General features: G+C 61.0%; 1 protein-coding gene across 3 annotated transcripts in view; it reads left to right on the plus strand.

The window, feature by feature from the left end:
• Positions 1-17,323, plus strand: part of RBM19 (RNA binding motif protein 19) — a 153,041-nt gene that overhangs the window by 80,300 nt on the left and 55,418 nt on the right. For all 3 annotated transcript variants that reach the window (XM_030336074.1, XM_030336075.1, XM_030336076.1), the window contains exon 22: positions 15,180-15,285. In XM_030336074.1, the coding sequence (XP_030191934.1) occupies positions 15,180-15,285 (106 nt within the window). The remainder of the gene's footprint in view (positions 1-15,179; positions 15,286-17,323) is intronic.

Below are 17,323 nucleotides of genomic sequence, written 5' to 3' on the forward strand. Positions count from 1 at the left end.
GACATCACTGTACCTGGCTCTTGGGCCCCCGGACCAGGGCCGGTACGTCAGGCCCGCCGGGTCTCGGGCCCTTGGATTTGGACCACACCACCAGCCTCCCTGAGCCTCCAGCCTGCGGACGGACGGCAGAGGGCGGAGTTGCTTGGCCCTGCATGATCGCGCGAGCGTGAGCCAGTCCCAGGTGGTCGAGCTCTTTCTACATCCCGTACGTATCCCGCTGCCTCTGTTTCCCCGGAGAACGCGAACGCAGAGCCAGAGAGGCCATATTTTCGGCCTGCTGGGCCGCGTGGTCTGTGCCACAGAGCGGGCATAGCTGTGTTCCAGGTTGGCCTTACGTACCCAGGCAGGTGGAAAGCCAGATTTGGCCCCTGGTCGCTTTCTCCTCATTATCATTTGGAAACGGGGAGAGCCACCCCAGTGCTGAAGGACTTGCGAGACTGGGCAGGCGCGGGGCCTCGCTGTCCCCGCGCCTTCGGCACACCTGGCGAAGTGCCGGGCACGTCGGAGGTGCTACCAGTTTCACGGAGGAACAAACCAGACTTGGATTCTGGAGACGCGTCTCCTGGAGCTCCCGTCCCAGGGGCTGCCGTTCTTGGGTTTCTCTGCTTTGCGTTTCGGCTCCTGCTCGGAGGCAGCTCGGTCCCCGCCCCCAAGCGCTTCTGTCCTCGTTCCCGCGTTAGTCAGGATGGGCTCTGCGCTGTGGGAACAACCCCGCGGCTCAGCGTGTGGTTTTCGGGCTTCTCCTTGGCGGGGGAAGAGACAGCCGCACGGCCACGCTCGGGCTTCCTTGTGCTCACGCTTCACAGGCCAGTCTGGGCTGGCAGGCGTGGGAGCCGTGGGTATTTGGAGAGCAGGTGACGGCTCTGCCATAGTAACTCCCCACCTCCCACCCCCCCCCCCCCGCCGCCACGCACCTTCAGTACATGTCCCTGGATCCCAGCCGTGGTCATTGGCGTAGCAGGGAGGGGGGTTCTCCCCCGCAAGGGGAACCTTGTTTCAAGGGAAATCATCCCCCAGAATCCCAGTGTGCAAACCACGCCCAGGGGGCACTTCCCTGGGTCCAGGTGGGGAGGGTGAAACAAGACAGAGCGTCCCTGTGGCCACAGGGACAGCCCCCTGGGAGACGGACACCGATCCGTGGGCTTCCAGGGCCACCTCTGTGGCTTGGCTCCTTGAAGGTTGGCCGGGCGAGCGCCTCATCTGGAAGACGGAGAGGAGAGCACACGCACAGTTGTCCGTACTTGCCTGACGTGATGCCCGCATTCGTCGCCTCTTTGTGAGCGCTCGCCGTGGGCCCAGCTGGCTGTGAAGTGCCCCAGACGTAGTATCTCAGTTAATCCTTAGCACAGCTCCGTGGAGTGCCAGGCCGTTGTCCCCATTTTACAGATGAGCAAGCCGAGGCGCCAGCTTGACCCCCCCAGCCTGTGCTCGGCACCCCTACGCACCACCTACGCCTTCGGACTCCCGACGTCTCCCAGCTGGGGTCGGGACCACCCCACACACGGGGCGCCAACTCCCCACCGGGAGCGGGAAACCCCGCACGTGATGGGAACGGGATTTCTGTTCTGCCGGGGGCTTGAGTGCAGCCGGAGAAACCGGGTCTGCTTTTAATTACCTCCCACTCGGCCCCAGGAGGGCCCAGAAACCTTTGACTGTTTTTGCCCAGCCCAGCGCGTGGCCACCCCCGGGGCCCAGGTCACCGCGGGCCTGCTGCCTCGGGAAAAACTGTGGCCGCGCCCCCTCGTCTTGCAGATGGGACAAGGAGGGAAGCGAGGAAGGAGAGGCACAGCCCGGATTGGCACACGCAGCCCGTCTCCTGGCTGCTTCGAGGGAGCCGACAAAGCGTGTGGAGGGCTTTGTGCGTCGCCAGACACACGATAATTTACGTCTTCCCTCCTCGCGAACTCTGCAAAGGGTGGCTCCTCGACTCACCGTGGGGACCGTGGTCGTTGCAGACGGGGCCTCCTTCCCTCCGGGGAAGGGGTTTTCTCTTTGCCCTGCACCCTCTGCCTGCGGCTCCTCGGTCATCCCAGCCCCGAGGTCCTGTCTGGCCCTAACGGGCTGTCTTATCAGGGAGGCGCCTCCCCACCCCACACACCCAGATGCTCCACGGCAGAACCCACACTCACGGTCCTCGCGGTCCCTGCCTCTCCTTCACCCGCAGCGCCCCCCGGAACCCGCCCTCCGGAGCCCATGGCTCCGTGCCAGACCCCACACCGCGCGTGGCCCGGGTTCGACACCCGTGGCTCTGAGCCTCTGGTGACCACCTGATTCTCCACCTCCCCTCCCCATTCTCCGACCGAGCGGAGTTCTGCGTGGGTTCGTTTGGCCCCAAGCAAACGGTCCCTCTCGCAAATCTCTTTCCTCCTCTCCCTGCATCCGAAAACTCGCCAGCCACCCCGAGCCTGAGTTGTTTTATTGTTGTTTTCTTTCGTAGACTTTTAAAAATAATATTTGTCCCAGCCAAGGCGAGCGCCTGTCCTCCCCCTCGGTGCTGGCAGGCTCAGCGGCATGGATCACTGTCCTCGCTCCCTGTCCCCTGTCCCCTGCCGTGCCCCCAGGACGGCCTCCAGCGCCTGCCATCGATTGGCCCGCGCTGTGGATTCGCCGCTCTCGCCTTCCTGCAGACATGTCTCGGCTGTCATCCCCTGTGGCCGCAGGCCTGGCTTTTTCCTGGAAGATCAGATGCTGAGGCTCCTCCGCTCTCGGAGGCACACCCCAGCCTCTGGAATGCCGAGCTCTTTAGAAGCTGCTCTCTGTATCTGTCGTCATCTCCTCGGCCTCTTCTGTGCTTCCTCTGTCGTTTGCTTGATGGCTTCCGGCGGCCGGCGGGCACAGCTAGAACCTGAGGAGTTTGTTCAAGGGTAGAAGTGGGCTGCTGTGCCCCCAGGGGCAGGGTGGCAGAGCCGGAAGTCAGGGAGCTCCACGGGCCTGGGAGCAAGCCCTCGGACAGACCTCCCCTCACCCCGGGAGGACTGCCGCCCCGTGGGGTTGCTCTGAGCTGTGAAGGTGGCACATCTGGCCTGGCACCAGCCAGCACCGGCCCCCTCCCCGCCCTCTGGCTCTTGTGCCCAGTGGTGTCTACGATCTGGGTCACAAGAGTGGCCAGAAGCAGGGGCGCCCGGGCGGCTCAGCCGGTTAAGCACCCTGACTCTTGACTTCAGCTCAGGTCGTGATCTCATGGTTCGTGGGATCGAGCCCCACGTCGGGTTCCCAACACGTGACAGGCCCGGACTGCTGCACCTTGCCAGTAAAGAATCGTGTTTTGGTGGGGTTTCTTTGGCTAATTCAGGGGTTGGCAAAATAAGGCTCGTGTGGCACCAGGCCCCCCCCCCCGCCCCTTTACCTTGTTTGGGAAATCAAGTTTTATCGGCACACGGCTGCACCCGTTCGTGTACACACTGCCTGTGACCCTTCGCTTTCTGCAGTGTCAGAGCTGAGGAGCTGCAAAGCCAAAAATATTTACTCTGTGGCTCTGGACAGAGAAAGCGTGCGGGGCCCCTGGTCTGATCCGTGCCTGTCGCTTGTCACTTCTTGAGGCCTTTTAGGCGCCCGCCTCTATTAACTGCTTTGCCGTTCTCAGCTGCTCCGGGATGAGAAGTTAGAGGAGCAAGTTTGTAAAGGAAAAAGTAAACAGGCTTTCAGCGGGCAAGGGGCAGGGGCAGGGGCAACAGCTTGCCCGCGAATGGCGGGCAGAAGCTTAGCGCGTGGGTGTCGTGGCGTCGTCAGTTCTGGGGACCCCCCTGTCTTCCTTCTGGGTCCTCGGGCTTCTAGGCAAGTGGGCAGGTGCTGCGTGGCCTGGACGGCACGCGGCCTGCTTTGCTCCGAGCCCCTGGCTCCCCGAGTCTCTGTCCTCGGCCCCTGAGTCGTGGCATTGGCTCCCATCCCATCGGTGTTCCCAGGAGGGCTCACTGGACCCGGCCAGGGCCCCTGCCCCCGTCCCAGCCCTTTCTAGAGCTGCTGCCGGGACATCACGTGGACTCGCCTGGATGTAGACGTGTGCCACTTTGTGCCCCTCCAGGGAGGTCAGCAGAGGCGGGGCCCAGAGGCCATGAGTGGGGCATGTGTTGGTGCACCCCAAGTCCTGCAGGCTGCGGGGCTGCCCGTCTTCAGTCTCCCCAGAGGCCTTCCTGTCGCTCACTACGTAGAGGGCGGCATTGGTTACTGAGGACCGCTGTTCGGCGCAAAGAACCGGGGGGTTGGGCGGGGGACCGTCCCCGGGAGCCTTCTAACCCCCAGTGACTGTAACTCCCTTCTGCCCCGCGTGGCCACTTAAGATCTGTACACAACCCCGCGAGCTCAGCGGAAGTTCTCACATCTGTGGGATCCCTTCCCTTCACCTCCTCCTCCTTCTTCTCCACCTGCCATGCGTGTTCCCCAGTTAGGACCCGGGTCACTGGAGACTGGTGCCCTTAGTCTGAGGGGTTAGAACAGCCTAGGACTCATTTGGAAGAGAGCGTCAAGCTGATGGGAACCGACTAGAGATGACGGGGATTCGGGGTAGGTGCCGTCCTCCTTAAGGTCCCGAGCCCTGAAATGGATCCAAAGGAAAGGCAACCATCAGGGCCCTTCCGGAGTGTGTGGCGACACGGCAGGGGCAGGAGCGGGCCCCCGGTCGGAGCCATCTGACCCGAGTGCGGGTAGCGGGTGCTCCGAGGTTGAGTGGCTATTTCTCGATTCAGCCTTCCCAGCAGGCCTGGACGTGACCTGGCAGCAGGCGGCATGAGGGGCTGTGCCTGCTCGGCCCCCCAGGCCCACCTGAGACAGGGTCCTGCCGGCTGCTCTGTTTTGCCTGGGAGGTCACCCCAGCTTCTCCTGCCCCACTCAGCGTCAGAGGCTTCAGAGTTTGGTGGTATCTTGGGGCCCAGGGGGTCCCCCCTTCGTGGTCCCTGCCGGAACAGCAACAGATTTGGGCAGAACGAAAGGTGTGGAGGGGTCCGCGGGTTTACCCACGGCGGGTGACTTCCGGGTCCGTCCCACCCGCTTTGATATTTGCTGGGGTTACCGTGGAGATACGGGACTTGGCGGAGATACTAACAACGAGCAAGATACGCGGCGGATCCATTCTTCAACCAGAGTTAGGCCAACAAGAAGGAGGCTGGGCTTTTCTTTTTCTCCCTTTTTCATTTTTTTCCTTCCTCTTCTCCAGCATTTCCTGCACTGAGGATAATGACACCAAAGGGTGTTAAATTGGTTCTGAATGTCCACCTCTGGCTGGCCACATTCTTGTAACGATTTCATTAGCCTGAATTATCCACTTTATTTCCTTGTAATGGGATTAGCTGTACTTGAGGCAGCTGAAGACTAGAGAGGGAGAAAGTGGGGGAGAGCAGCCGCTGTGGATTCCATTAACTCACCCCGGCAGAGGCGTGGAACTGACCAGAACGTGCGCCCCAGGCCAGGGGTTGCGTCTTGCTCCTCTCCCTCTGAGCACGGGCTGATCCGGGGGCCTCGCTCCGCCCGAGGGGACACGGGGGTGCCTGGGTCTGGCTGAGGGATGCCTCCCTGGGGACAGTTTCTTCCAATTATCTTGTAAAACTCGTGGGTCATGTGGGGAAGACGGAGAATTGCTGCCTTTTTCAGGGCACCAAGAATCACAAGGTCCCATCTGGCTGTCCCACGGCAGCTCTCCGCTAGAAACCCCTGGGGTCCGCCAGGAGGGGCCTGACCGGCCCAGCGGGCTCCTTCCAGCTCCGACCTGAAACGCCATAGGGCTTGGAAGCCGTCCCTTGCTTGGCACGCCTGCGGATCCTTTTTAGGGTCAAGGGCGTTGCCGACACCAGCTTCCGTTTCTTCATTCCCGTTCTACGCCAGGAACCCTGGGTCCAGCAGCCTCGTAGGGCGGGATGATCATTTTTCAGGTGCCGGAGCTGAGCCTCAGAAAGGGGACGTCAGGTGTAGGGCTGGGATCTAAACCCACATCTGACTCCGTGCTTCTGTTCTTTCTCTGATGCGGGAACTTGGCCCCTCGCCGCCATTGAAACCCGACCCCCTGCAGCAGCTCCCCACCGCTCAGAGCCCCCGGCGAGTTAGCGGCTTCACCCCCGTGTGAGTGCTCGGGCCTTCCATGGTTACTACCTGCCTTTCCATCTCCCAAATTACATTTCCCAGCTGCATTCTGACAGATGCTAATAGGTTTTCCTGTTGGCGGCTGGAGGGGTTCAGTTGCCAGATGAGTTTGAAAAATACCAGGTCTTCCCTCTCACTTCCAGATCCATCTTGCATGTACCTAGGACCTCCAAGGCACTGACAAGGTCTGCAGCAGAGAAGCTTGCGAAAGTCTCTTGAACCAGACAGCTCTCAAATTTATTTAATTCCAGGAGCCTTTTTTCCATAAAGTACCTATGACTATCTTTCAGGACTGGTTTGAAAAATCAGTCTTAAAAAGTTGCCTCTTACCTTAAAACTATTTTTATGACATTTTCTAAGGACTCTACTCAGGTTTAGCAGACAGTATTCAGCCTTCATTTGCTTCTTAAATCCTTCAGCCATGCACAGATGGACCCCCTCTCTTGCAAGGCCACGGTTAAGAGCACACAGGCTTTAGAATTTCATTAGGCCTAAGGTTGAGTCCTGGCTCTGCCATTGACTATATAGCCTTGTGAGTTTTCCCTCAAATCCCTTAAGCAGACTGAGCCTTAATTTCTCCATATGTAACATAGGTGCGTAACTCCTGCTTCACGGGTTGCTGAGGACGGCCTCCAGTTATCCGTGGAATAAACTCAACACCGCTGGGCCCGTTTTGTGCCTTCAAAAGGTGTGACCCCCCCCCCCCAAAACACGGCCTATGACAGCCAGTTGGAGGAACAGGAGAAAAACATTAGAATTTCCATTTCTACTTACTTTCTATCTCATCCTTTCAAGTCTTCTAATATTTCAGTATTTAAAGACGTACATACGCAGTGGAACAGTGGTATGTACACGTTTCCGAATCAAAAGCATACGAATATCGGAGATGAATGCTCGACACATCGCTCTGGGATTAGAGAGAGAAAAAAAAAAAAGGAAACCACCGGCTTACAATCCTTGAGGAAGGAAGGAAGAGGCTGCGGCCGGTGGAGGCCAGAGCGGGTCTGGGCCGCTGCTCTTTTGCCGCTCAGAGCCCAGCACACGTTCAGGAAGTCTTTGCTGAGCGAATGAAGGACCCGTAGCGCACGAAAGACGAGGCACGTTCAAATTCCTACCACGCCTCAAATCCGGGTACGGGTCCTGGAGGGCGGTGACCGGTGCTCGTTCAGGGCAGGTGTGGCCACAGACTGTCGGTGCCTGGGGTCGATGCCGTAGAGCAAACCACCCCGGCAAGACCTTCTCTCCAGCTCGAGGAGCTTAGAATCCCACACTGGTCACGTTACGTGAACACAAGCCGGCAAGAGGGCCGCTGGGCCGCAGGGCGCCGGGAGGCACCCGGTCCTGGGTAACACAGAGGTGAGGCAATGCTGTCACTTTGGAAGTAGACCACCGCTTCCCATCTCTTGGAACCAAATCGGGACCGGGACCCGGATGTGGCGGTGATGATCGGGCAAGCCCACAGGTGCGTCTGCTCATTTGATTTGGGGACACAGTGTCTCAGATGTCTTGGCCTTGTTACCAGTATTTAAAAATCTCATTCCTCAGGGGCGCCTGGGGGGCTCAGTCGGTTGAGCTTCCGACTGTGGCTCAGGTCGTGATCTCGCGGTTCGTGGGTTCGAGCCCCGCGTCGGGCTCTGCGCCGAGAGCTCGGAGCCTGGATCCTGCTTCGGATTCTGTGTCTCCCTCTTTCTCTGCCCCTTCCTGCTCATGCTCTGTGTCTCTCTCTCTCAAAAATAAATAGAACACTAAAAAAAAAAAAAAAAAGCCCTTTTTTAAAAAATCTCATTTCTCAGAAGAACCTCGACTGTAGGCCTGTTTAGAGGAAAGAACAGATCTGCTGTTCCTGGGCCCACGTGTCCAGCTGGCCATCCGGACTGGGGCCGAGTGGCCCCTGCCCCCTCTGGTGGAGCAGTGGCCCTGAACCTAGGGCAGATCAGACTCCCCTCCCCTGTGCCCATGTGTCCTCTCTCTCTCTCTCTCTCCATCTTCCCTTCCTCTCCCCTCCCCTCCTCCCCATTCCTCAGTCCGGCCTGGAAACAGCTCAGCCAGGGTCACCCAGCTGGTGAGGGCAGAGCCAGGCCAGACCTTCCATTTCCCAGGGCCACGTCCCCTCCTGGCAGGAGCCTCTCGAGAGAGTCCTCGGGCCCCAGCTCTGATTCAGAGATACCATTTAACTGCTCCTCCCCAGGATTCCTCATCTAGAAAACGAGAGGGTCACGCTTGCCTGGAAAGGACCCCGTGAAAGGCTATTGAGAAAAGCTAAATGCTGTTCCCCGCGCCACTTTTCTCACTTTCTCGGAAACCGGGCCATTTTTCAGCCTCCAAGAGGCAAAAATGAAAGGAAGGCTGGCTCCCGATGGTGAGCAGGTAACCTGTCCGCATCCGCCTCTCACCGTGATGAGTGGTGAGTAATTGGAAAAGTTCAGTCTAACAGCCACCCTTTAACAAGAGAGCGAGCGAGAACAAAAGGGGAAGAAGCTGCACGCCTCAGTCTGCGTCCGCTAAATGTCCCCGAGAGCCCGTGCCCCACGAGGCTCCAGGCCACAGCGTGTCTCCGCTCACCAGGCAGCCTTCGGGGGGGAGCGGCGGCCGCGAGCCTGCCTGCCCGTGCCCGCCCCTTGGCCGAGGCCGTCTGCACGGACCCGCGTCCGCCCTTACCCAGCAGGGCTCGCTTCTGAACCTCCCAGTCTAGGGACCCGTCCCCTCGTAACTACTTGAGTCGGCCCCGTCTGTATTTCCTGCTGTTTCTTCACCGCAGTCGAAGGGGTGGATCTGGGTACCTGGGGAGGGGCGCTGGCCCGGGGGCCAAACGCTCCTTGTAATAAGCTGTGGCTGTGGCCCGTGAAGACGCGTCCTGAGGACAGAAGGACTGAGTGTCCTGCCCCCACACGTGACTGCGTGGCCACAACAGCAGAGGCACGGGGAGGATAGGGACCTGCAAGTCAGGGAGGGCCCACGGGTGCCGGGTGGGTGCCCGGATGGTGGGCGTGTGTGCGAGGCACGACCTCTGCCGTCTCAGAGTGTTCTTTCTGTTTCTAGAAGAGGGAGGGCAAGGACAAGGAAACAAGCCATTTCCTCGGTGCGCAGGTGGGACCGTGGCCGGCGAGGGGGGCGAGGGGGGGTGGGGAACATTCAGCGGAATGGCCTCTTTGGAAAGGTGGCATTTGAGCAGAAATCAAATGACGGGCAGGAGTTGATCGTGGGAACGTCTAGGGAAGGAGAGGTCCGGGTAACAAGAAGGGTGAGGTCAGAGGTCCTGAGGTTGGCTTGAGTTTGGTGGCTTCAGGAGCAGGAGGAAAGCCAGTGTTGTTGGATTCGCCTTCCTTCCCCGTTTGTGAGGCTGGAGGATCGGACAAGGCGGCCTGGATCAGAGGCTTTGGTTTGGACGCCCCGGCTGGGGGGTTGGGGTGATGGGTCCTGTCCTGCAGCCTCACGGTACTGCAGACCTCACCTAACATGGACGGAGGGAGGGGTTTGCCTCGAGGTGGCCTGTCTCTCCTTGCCTCGGCAGGGCAGAGAGGGGCCCGCGGCCCGCCTGCCGGCTCTTCCCCGTCAGGCGAGCGTCCCCTGAGACCAAGGCTGGTGTCTGGCCCACTGTTGCCTCCCTCCGAGCACCCGGCACACAGGGAGCGTTTAGCTGGCTGTTGGTCCCGTAAGCCCTGCGTGATCAAAGGCACGAGGGGACAGGCCGCCCACCTTGAGCCCAGCGCGGCTCGTTGCCGCCTACGGGACCTGGGGCCAGACCCGTCGCCCCCTGTGGTACGCAACGACGGGCTGAGCGGCCTTGGAGAAATCACGTGACTTCTCTGAGCCCCATCTGCTCCGTTTGTCAAACGGGAGCAGCCGTGCCTCGCTCACGCGGCTGCCGTGAGATCCTGTGCAGCAGGTGTTTAACATGCCGAGGGGCTCGTAGCCTGGAGTGCTGGGGGAACGGACGGATGTGCTGTGCGTGCACTGTGCGTGTTGGGAAAGGGGCTCTATTTGAAAGGCTTTTTTTCTTTTTTTTTTTTTTTTTTTTTTTTGCCAAGAGATTGAGCCCTTTCTTCTTCCCTCCAGAAGGAAGAGAAGGAAGCTTCGGGTGTATTCTTACCGCAAACCGCCCCTTCGTCCTGTTGCGACCACACTGTTGTCTGACTCTGCGTCCCTCGGGTGACGGCTGATTCTTTTTTTCCCGTCAGCAGGGCACTGAGCGCAGGTGGAAGAGAAGTCATGCCAACAAAGTTCCCCACGTGACTCAGCACTTCTGCTGGGATTGCCGGTTCCTCCGGCAGAGCTAAGTAGGGAGGCGGAAAGGACGCACATCCTGGGAACAGAGGGGCCTGGGCTCTTTGTCAAGGTGTGCCCGACCCCCACTTGGTGTCAGCGTGCAGGCCAGAGGGTCGGGCTGCCTCCCAGCCCCCTCATTAAGCCCCGGAACCCAGGCACCAGAGCAGCTGTACGGCTGTCAAGTTGTGCATCTCTGGAGGGTTCTGTCTGCCTCCCCCTCACCTTTCTTTTCTCACTCCTTCCTCCTGATCCCATCGCTTCAAACAAGGAGGGAGCGGACGATTCATCCGTTTTCAGTAGCACAGCCAGAGGGCCCCAGCAGTTGCCGGCCAGGGCTGTGGTCCGGCCACGGGGTGTGCAGCGTGTGCAGAGGAAGGACGTCCCCGCATGCACACACGCACACACACACGCACACATATCGTGCCTGCGTTCGGGCCTGTGTGCAGACATGATTTGCATGCCCAGACCTGTTTACGAGGGCCGGGCGTAATTGGCTCGCCTCGCTCAACACCTCGCGCCCCCCTCCCACCCCTTCCTCCCCTCTCCCCCCTCCCACCCCTACCCGCCTGGGAAGAAATTAGAAACGTGACAACAAACTCCGGTTGTGGCAAACCCACCGACCGGTCTGCCGGCAGTCGTGCGCTCTGGGTGCGGCAGAGGGGGGTGGGGCCGCCGCGTGGGGGAGTAATTGGTGAACCCAAGGTGAATGAAATAATTGGAAAAGTGAGGTGCGAGTTTGTTATGAAGTGTGAGCGGGTGGGGGAGGGAAGGAGGGCCGTGTTTAAAAGCCCGGTATGTCCTCTGTATTCACAGCTTCTGATACAGTAATTGCTATTTTGTGGTTTCTATTATCTACACAGTGGGGAGCGTGCGCGTCTCCTTCCCCGAGCGGCAGGGTCTGGGCTGGGGGGAGTTCCTGGGTGCCCTGTGATTCTCCTCCCTCTCTGGTCCCTGGCGGCCCTGCCCGGCCTCCCCCAGGCAGCGGCCTCTGCTCCCAGGAGACGGGGGTGGGGAGGGGGGGGGAGCGTGCAGAACTCCCTTCAAAAGCCACTCTTAAAAATGGCTCCGTGGACCTTCCTGTCAGATAAGAACCTTAATAATGGCTGGTATTTATATATCGCTTATCTCCAAGGAGCTAAAGGTACTTCATCGATTTCCCCCCCCCAACCTTTTTTTTTTTCTTTTTTCTTTTTAATTCTCTTTCGATATAGCTGCGAGATCATTAGCATCAGCCTTACATTATCCCGCGCGGTGATACAAGCAGCCAGGACCATCCACCTTCCCCAGCATTGTCCTCCGGCCGGAGGAGCGGCAGCCGTGAGAAAGCGCCCGCCCGGCCGTGGGACGTGGACAGGTCGCTGGGCCTCCTGGCCGCTGGTTTTCTCACCTGGGGAAACAGAGACAGCGACATTACTGCCCCTCCAGTCACGATGCCTGGAAACTGTATTCAAAATTTTTCTTTTAATGTTTATTTATTTTTGAGAGACAGAGACGGAGCGTGAGCGGGGAAGGGGCAGAGAGGGAGGGAGACACGGGATCCGAAGCGGGCTCCAGGCTCCGAGCTGTCGGCACAGAGCCCGAGGCGGGGCTCGAACCCACGAACTGCGAGATCATGACCCGAGCCGCAGTCGGACGCTCAGCTGAGCCACCCAGGCGCCCCCGGAGTCTGTCCGTAAAAGGCCGAGCACCTCACAGGCATGCGGGCATCGGCGCCTGGGGCCTCGGCAGCAACAACCGTGTCTTGAAGCCTTGCCTGTTCATCTCAGGGCTTCCCGGACCTCGGGGAGTTCCTTCTAAGATGGAACCCTAATCTTGCAGCTGCCCCTTCCGCCTCAGCTCTCTCTGGTGCCGTTCTCAGAAGGGAGGGAGAAACACGTTCACATAACCATTTCCCTGAGCCCTGGAAAGGACTAGGGATTTCCGAAAGGACCAGGGCCTTTGGACACAGTATTTCACGTGCGCAGACAGGGGCTGTGACCTCCCCAAGGCCCCCCCTTGGATCTCTGCACGTGGTCCCTCGTGGATCCAAGGGCACCCCTCTGCCGTGCACCCCGCCCCCCCACCCCGCGCCAAGCTCTCAGTGCCACGTCCTCCCGGCCCCGTGAGCACACCGCCTTCCGCCTCTCCTCATCAGCTTTTCTCTCCACCTTTTAATTATTTTCCTTGCCTTTCTCCAGACCCTCAGCTGCTTGCCATGCACAGAACGTCCACAGCTTGCAGTGCGCGGCAGAGGGAAGAATTAACCTCAGCCGTTTTCCTCTCCCCCTCCCTCTCTCACGCACACGCTCACATGGGCCAACTCGCCAGAAATCAGGGCTACGGGGAGACCTGGGCAGAGGCCACCGGGACCATCGAGGGACAGGATGGTAATCCGTGGGGGCAGAGGCAGGAGGCTGGCACATGGCATGAGCGGGAGGAACTGGGACTCAGTCGCCCTCTCTAGCCCTGGGGTCTCGGGTGAGTCACCGGATCCATGGGAGTCCGAGCAAGCCCTTCCCAGCCACCCCCTTCCAGCTCTGCGCCAGACGGGGGGGCCAGACCTCTGACAGAGGACCCCCCCCCCCGCACCCCCGCCACTCCTGAAAGTGGACGGCCCCCGTCCAGACAGTTGAAGGAAAACCGAATGCCGTGCAGTGCAAAGAGAGCTCCGGCTTAACATCAGACCCGCCCGGATTCGCATCCTAACCCTGCCACTTGCTAACAGGAGCTGCTGCCTCCCTGAGCTCAGTCTCCCCATCTGTAAAATGGAGGTGGGGAGACTAATTCACCTCGGTGCTGTTCGTACGTACCCCGTGGCCTGTTTTCACGCAGTCCTCGGCACGTCCCCGTGCGTGTCGGCGGCTAGGTACGGGTGGTCGTGTCTGCGGCCCGGGGCTCCTGTGTTCTTGCTTGTTCATCCCACTGAGCCAGGCCCTGGGCTCCTCGCTGCGGAGCCCCTGATAAGCAAGATAGATGTGGCTTCTGCTGTTGCAGAGCTGAGCTCCATCCAGCCTCAGGGGGAGGCAGAGGGCACCCTGGTGTCCACACCAGTGCCCTGGTTGAGAGGCACGGCGAGCCCGCCAAGGCCGGCAGGAGCCTGGAGCCTGGGGCAGGGAGGAGGGAGGACCCCCACACCCATCGGGGGTCCGCACCCTTGTCGGTACGGCACCCCGCACGGCCTGGGCACATGGGTGCTCACCGAGGCCTTCTCTTACCAGTCTGACTGCTGTCGCGGTCTGGTCCTCGTGCCCTTCAGGCACACCCTCCCTGCAGCACCCCCGTGTCCCTCTGAAGCACCCGGAGCCAAAGGACCGTTTACCCAACAAGCCTGCGAGAAAGCTCCGCCATCCCCCTGCCCGCCCGCCCTGGCCGAGGCCCCGGGGCTCCCGCGGAGGAGGAGAGGCCGCGTCTGTCTGTCATGGGCTGTGTCGGCCTTTAGGTGGCACAATAAAGCAGGGTTTGCAGGCTGGACTCCTCAGCCCTCCCACCTCACCTTCCTGCTTGTCCCCACCTGCCCAGCCCCTGGGCCCCAGCCCTGCCGCCTGAAGGAGCCAGAGAGCCTCAGCCGGGCGGGCAGACCGACAGGGCCCCACCGCCTGCCCCCTCCAGCCCCTCCCCTCCCCGGGAGGCTGGCCCTCTCCCCAGCCTGGGGGGAGCGGCGGGGGGAGCCGCGGGCAGACGTGCAGATTCATTTTGAGGATTCATAATGCCGCATTTACCCACCATCCCGCCTTCGGAAATTGGGCCGGCCGATGCCTGGTCATGCTGGCAGGGCCGCGGGTTAACGCCTCGGATTTAGCTTATATCATTTCATGAGGGCTTACGGCCTTTACTGTGTTTTTCACCCAATCGGTCTTTGGCCCTGAAGCATCCTGGGCCGTTGAGCCCGCGTGTGTGTGTGCCCGGGCGACCGCAAGTGTGTGGAGATTTCCAAATACAATAACAGCTCTTCAGACGCCGCGCGCGTTAAATATTTATTGGCAGCGATTTGTGCATATATATTTGATAAACGGACGTGAGGGTGGGGTTGGGGCTGGGAAGTGAGACAGGAGGGCCAGGCAGGCCTGATCCTTTTGTCCGGGAATCTCTCAAACGCTTATCTGGGAGGAGAGGCCGGTTCCGGGGCTGGGGTGAGGGAGGGCAGGGGATGGTCCGAGCTGTGTTTACCTGTTTGATCCCTGACTGGTGGGGGCCGGGGGGGGGGGGGGGCGCCACATTTTCTTCCCTAGAGCTTTGCCTGATTTTGGCTTAGCAGATCTCAAAACTAAAGCTCGGAGGTAGGGGAGGTGGGGTTTCAAGGGAGTCGCGGCGCCTGGTTCCCACGGGGAGCACTGAGGAGACACCCCGTCTCGGGGCCGGGAGAAGAGGCTCATCCTTCTTGCTCAACGCAAGCTTGCTGTGTGCTCGGCTCAGCCGTGCAGGCGGATTCAGGTCAGGAGACCCTCCTCCCGCGTCCGGATCCCGGGCCCTGGCCCTGCCTGTGTGCGGCTGCGTTCCCCCAGCCCACACACGCCTCCTGCCAGATCCTCAGCCCCACAGGCGAAGGGGGGCCGAGGGTGCCAGCCTGTCAGAGGAACTGGAAATTCTCCATCCGTGTCTCCAACCCCATCATCCCTCCCTGCCCAGCGGGAAGGCCGGGGTCGGAGAGGAGAAGGCCAGGCACGCCCCGAGCGCGAGCCGGCCGGTGGGGGAGGCGACACCAGTTTACGGTGCGTGTGCGTGCGCGCACGGGTGCACCTGCGAGCACTTGTCTTTTCTGACCAGAGGGGATGAGTGTGTAAGCCGGTCCTGCCCTCACGCACACACCCCAGCCCCTTTGTGGGCCCCGGTCCTTAGCTCTCCTGTGCTTTGCCCTCTGTCTCTAGCACCTTCGGGGAGCTGAAGACCGTCCGCTTGCCGAAGAAGATGAGCGGGACAGGCTCGCACCGAGGGTTCGGCTTCGTGGACTTCCTCACGAAGCAGGATGCAAAGGTGAGGCAGTGCCCCCCCCCCCCACTCTCCCACCTGCCTTCCGGCCCCCTTGTAGAAGCAGCGAAACGCCTTAACGGATGTGGGCATGTCCCTGCCCTGTGGGGTTTCCCTGGTCTTTCCCTGACCCCGCCAATCTGTGCAACTCCCTGGGAAGGCAAGACCCTGGGTTTGGTTGGAGGAGGGGGCAGACCTGTGTCCCCCTCCCTCCTTCCCTCCCTCCCTCGCCCGCTCACGTGACAGAAGCAAGAAACTGGGATAAAAAGTGGGGGAGCGAGCAGGTTTCCCAGGCCTCCCCAGGTCAGCCAGAGCTCCCGGCTGCGAGCGCCCCCCGAAGGCAGGGTCCAGGGGGGCGGCCCTGGGAGAGGAGGCTCCCACGGGGACACGTGTCTCGTCCTCATCTTCCCGCTTGTGGCCGGGGCCTGCCGGTTGGGCTGCTTACAGGCAAGGTCTGCCCAGGCAGGGGCTGCTGTGCAGGGGCACAGGTACAGAATTCTCCAGAATTCTCCTAGGAGGCAGAACGCCTCTCGTTTCTGAAGCAAGGCGGCCTGTTGTGATCTGGGCTGGGCGCAGTGCGGCGGGGGTGGGTGCCGGGCCCAGCCCGGCAGCAGATGTGGGAGCGCAGAGGCTGTGTGGTCGGGGGTTCTGGCTGTGTTCGCGGCCACTGAATCCCCAGGGCTCCCTCAGGAGCCTGCGCGTTTCTCCCTCTGTCGGCCTCCCCTCTCGTCAAGGGTCCGGGGGAAGCGACGGGCGGGCCTCACCCACACTGGGACCCCCTCCGCTTCTCACGAGACCTCCCTGGGAAAAGCAGAGTTATTTGTTAGAATCACACCCGTCGGCCTTTAGCGAGCTGCCATTGCCAGAGGCCCAGTGGGCGGAGCCGGAGGTGACATCTCAGGGACACAGCTGCGGCCTTTGTGGGCCCTGGGAACACGCACAGGCACGGAAGGCCCTCCCGGGACCTCAGGGAGCCTCGCCAGCCACCTTTGTCTCAGCATCTTGAACTCAAGTGCCTGTTTTGTCCACACGTGGCTGCGTTTGTCCGGACATCTGCTCTCCTTTCTTCTCGGCTGGCAGCCTTTCCCTTGCCTCCTGTCCGCGGCGTCACCCCCTGCGTGTGGCACGCGGGCACCTCTGGGGGGGGGGGGGGGGGGGGACCCGCATGCGCTCAGAGGGGAGCCACGAGGGGAGAGGTCCAGAGCACCTTCCTGCCGGCAGCTGGGCTCCCCTAGCCCTGCCCCGTGCCTCGGTTTCCTCGTCTGACGGTGCGCATGAAACCCTGGCCCATAGTGCTGGAGACAAGTGAGTTATTTCTTCCCCCTTCCCACCGGCCCTGCTCCGTCGAGAGCCGGGGTGCCTTCACCCCAGACAGAGGGAAGGGAAGTGCAGGGCAGTGTTTCCTCCCCAGCCTGCCTAACCCTAACCCTGCTGGGGGGGGGGGGCCTCTGGGGGGTTGGGCGGTGAGGGTACAGAGCTCTGGTCGCCTGTTTGCTCTCAGGGTTCCCGTGTGAGATTGTGACCAGGGAAGAAAGAGCAGGGGTTCGCCCCTCACCCCCAAGAGAGGCCTCTGATGAGGGGGCTCGTTGGTGGAGCACAGACTCTGAAGCCAGATGGCCTGAGTCGGGACCCTGGTACTGCTCCTGTCTGCCGAGGGACCTCGGGCAAGCGACTGACTCACGTTCTGCGTGTTTCAGCTTTCGCGACGTTTACGAGACGGCGAGAGGATTTTCCTCCCCAAGCTGTCGTGAGGTTTGGGTGGGGGTGATGTCCTCGGAGTGGCGCTGGCTCCGGGAGGAGGAGGGTGGTGGTGGTGACAAGGGAGATGCTCTCAGAAGGAGGAGGGGTAGGACCGAGCCAAGAGAAAAGGCGTCGGAGCCCCCCAGCTGGAGGGCGTGTCCCTTGCACACGGCGGCCTCTCTCCAGGGCTGGGGCTGATGTCACAACCCATGTGGCTCCTGGGGCTGGAGGCTCAGACCCGGCGTGGGCTCCCAGCCTCCAGCGTCAATGGCCGCGTTTCCGGGACGCGGTCGGTGGCAGTTTT

This window comes from Lynx canadensis, chromosome D3 (genome assembly GCF_007474595.2).
Source record: "Lynx canadensis isolate LIC74 chromosome D3, mLynCan4.pri.v2, whole genome shotgun sequence".
Lineage (NCBI taxonomy): Eukaryota > Metazoa > Chordata > Mammalia > Carnivora > Felidae > Lynx > Lynx canadensis.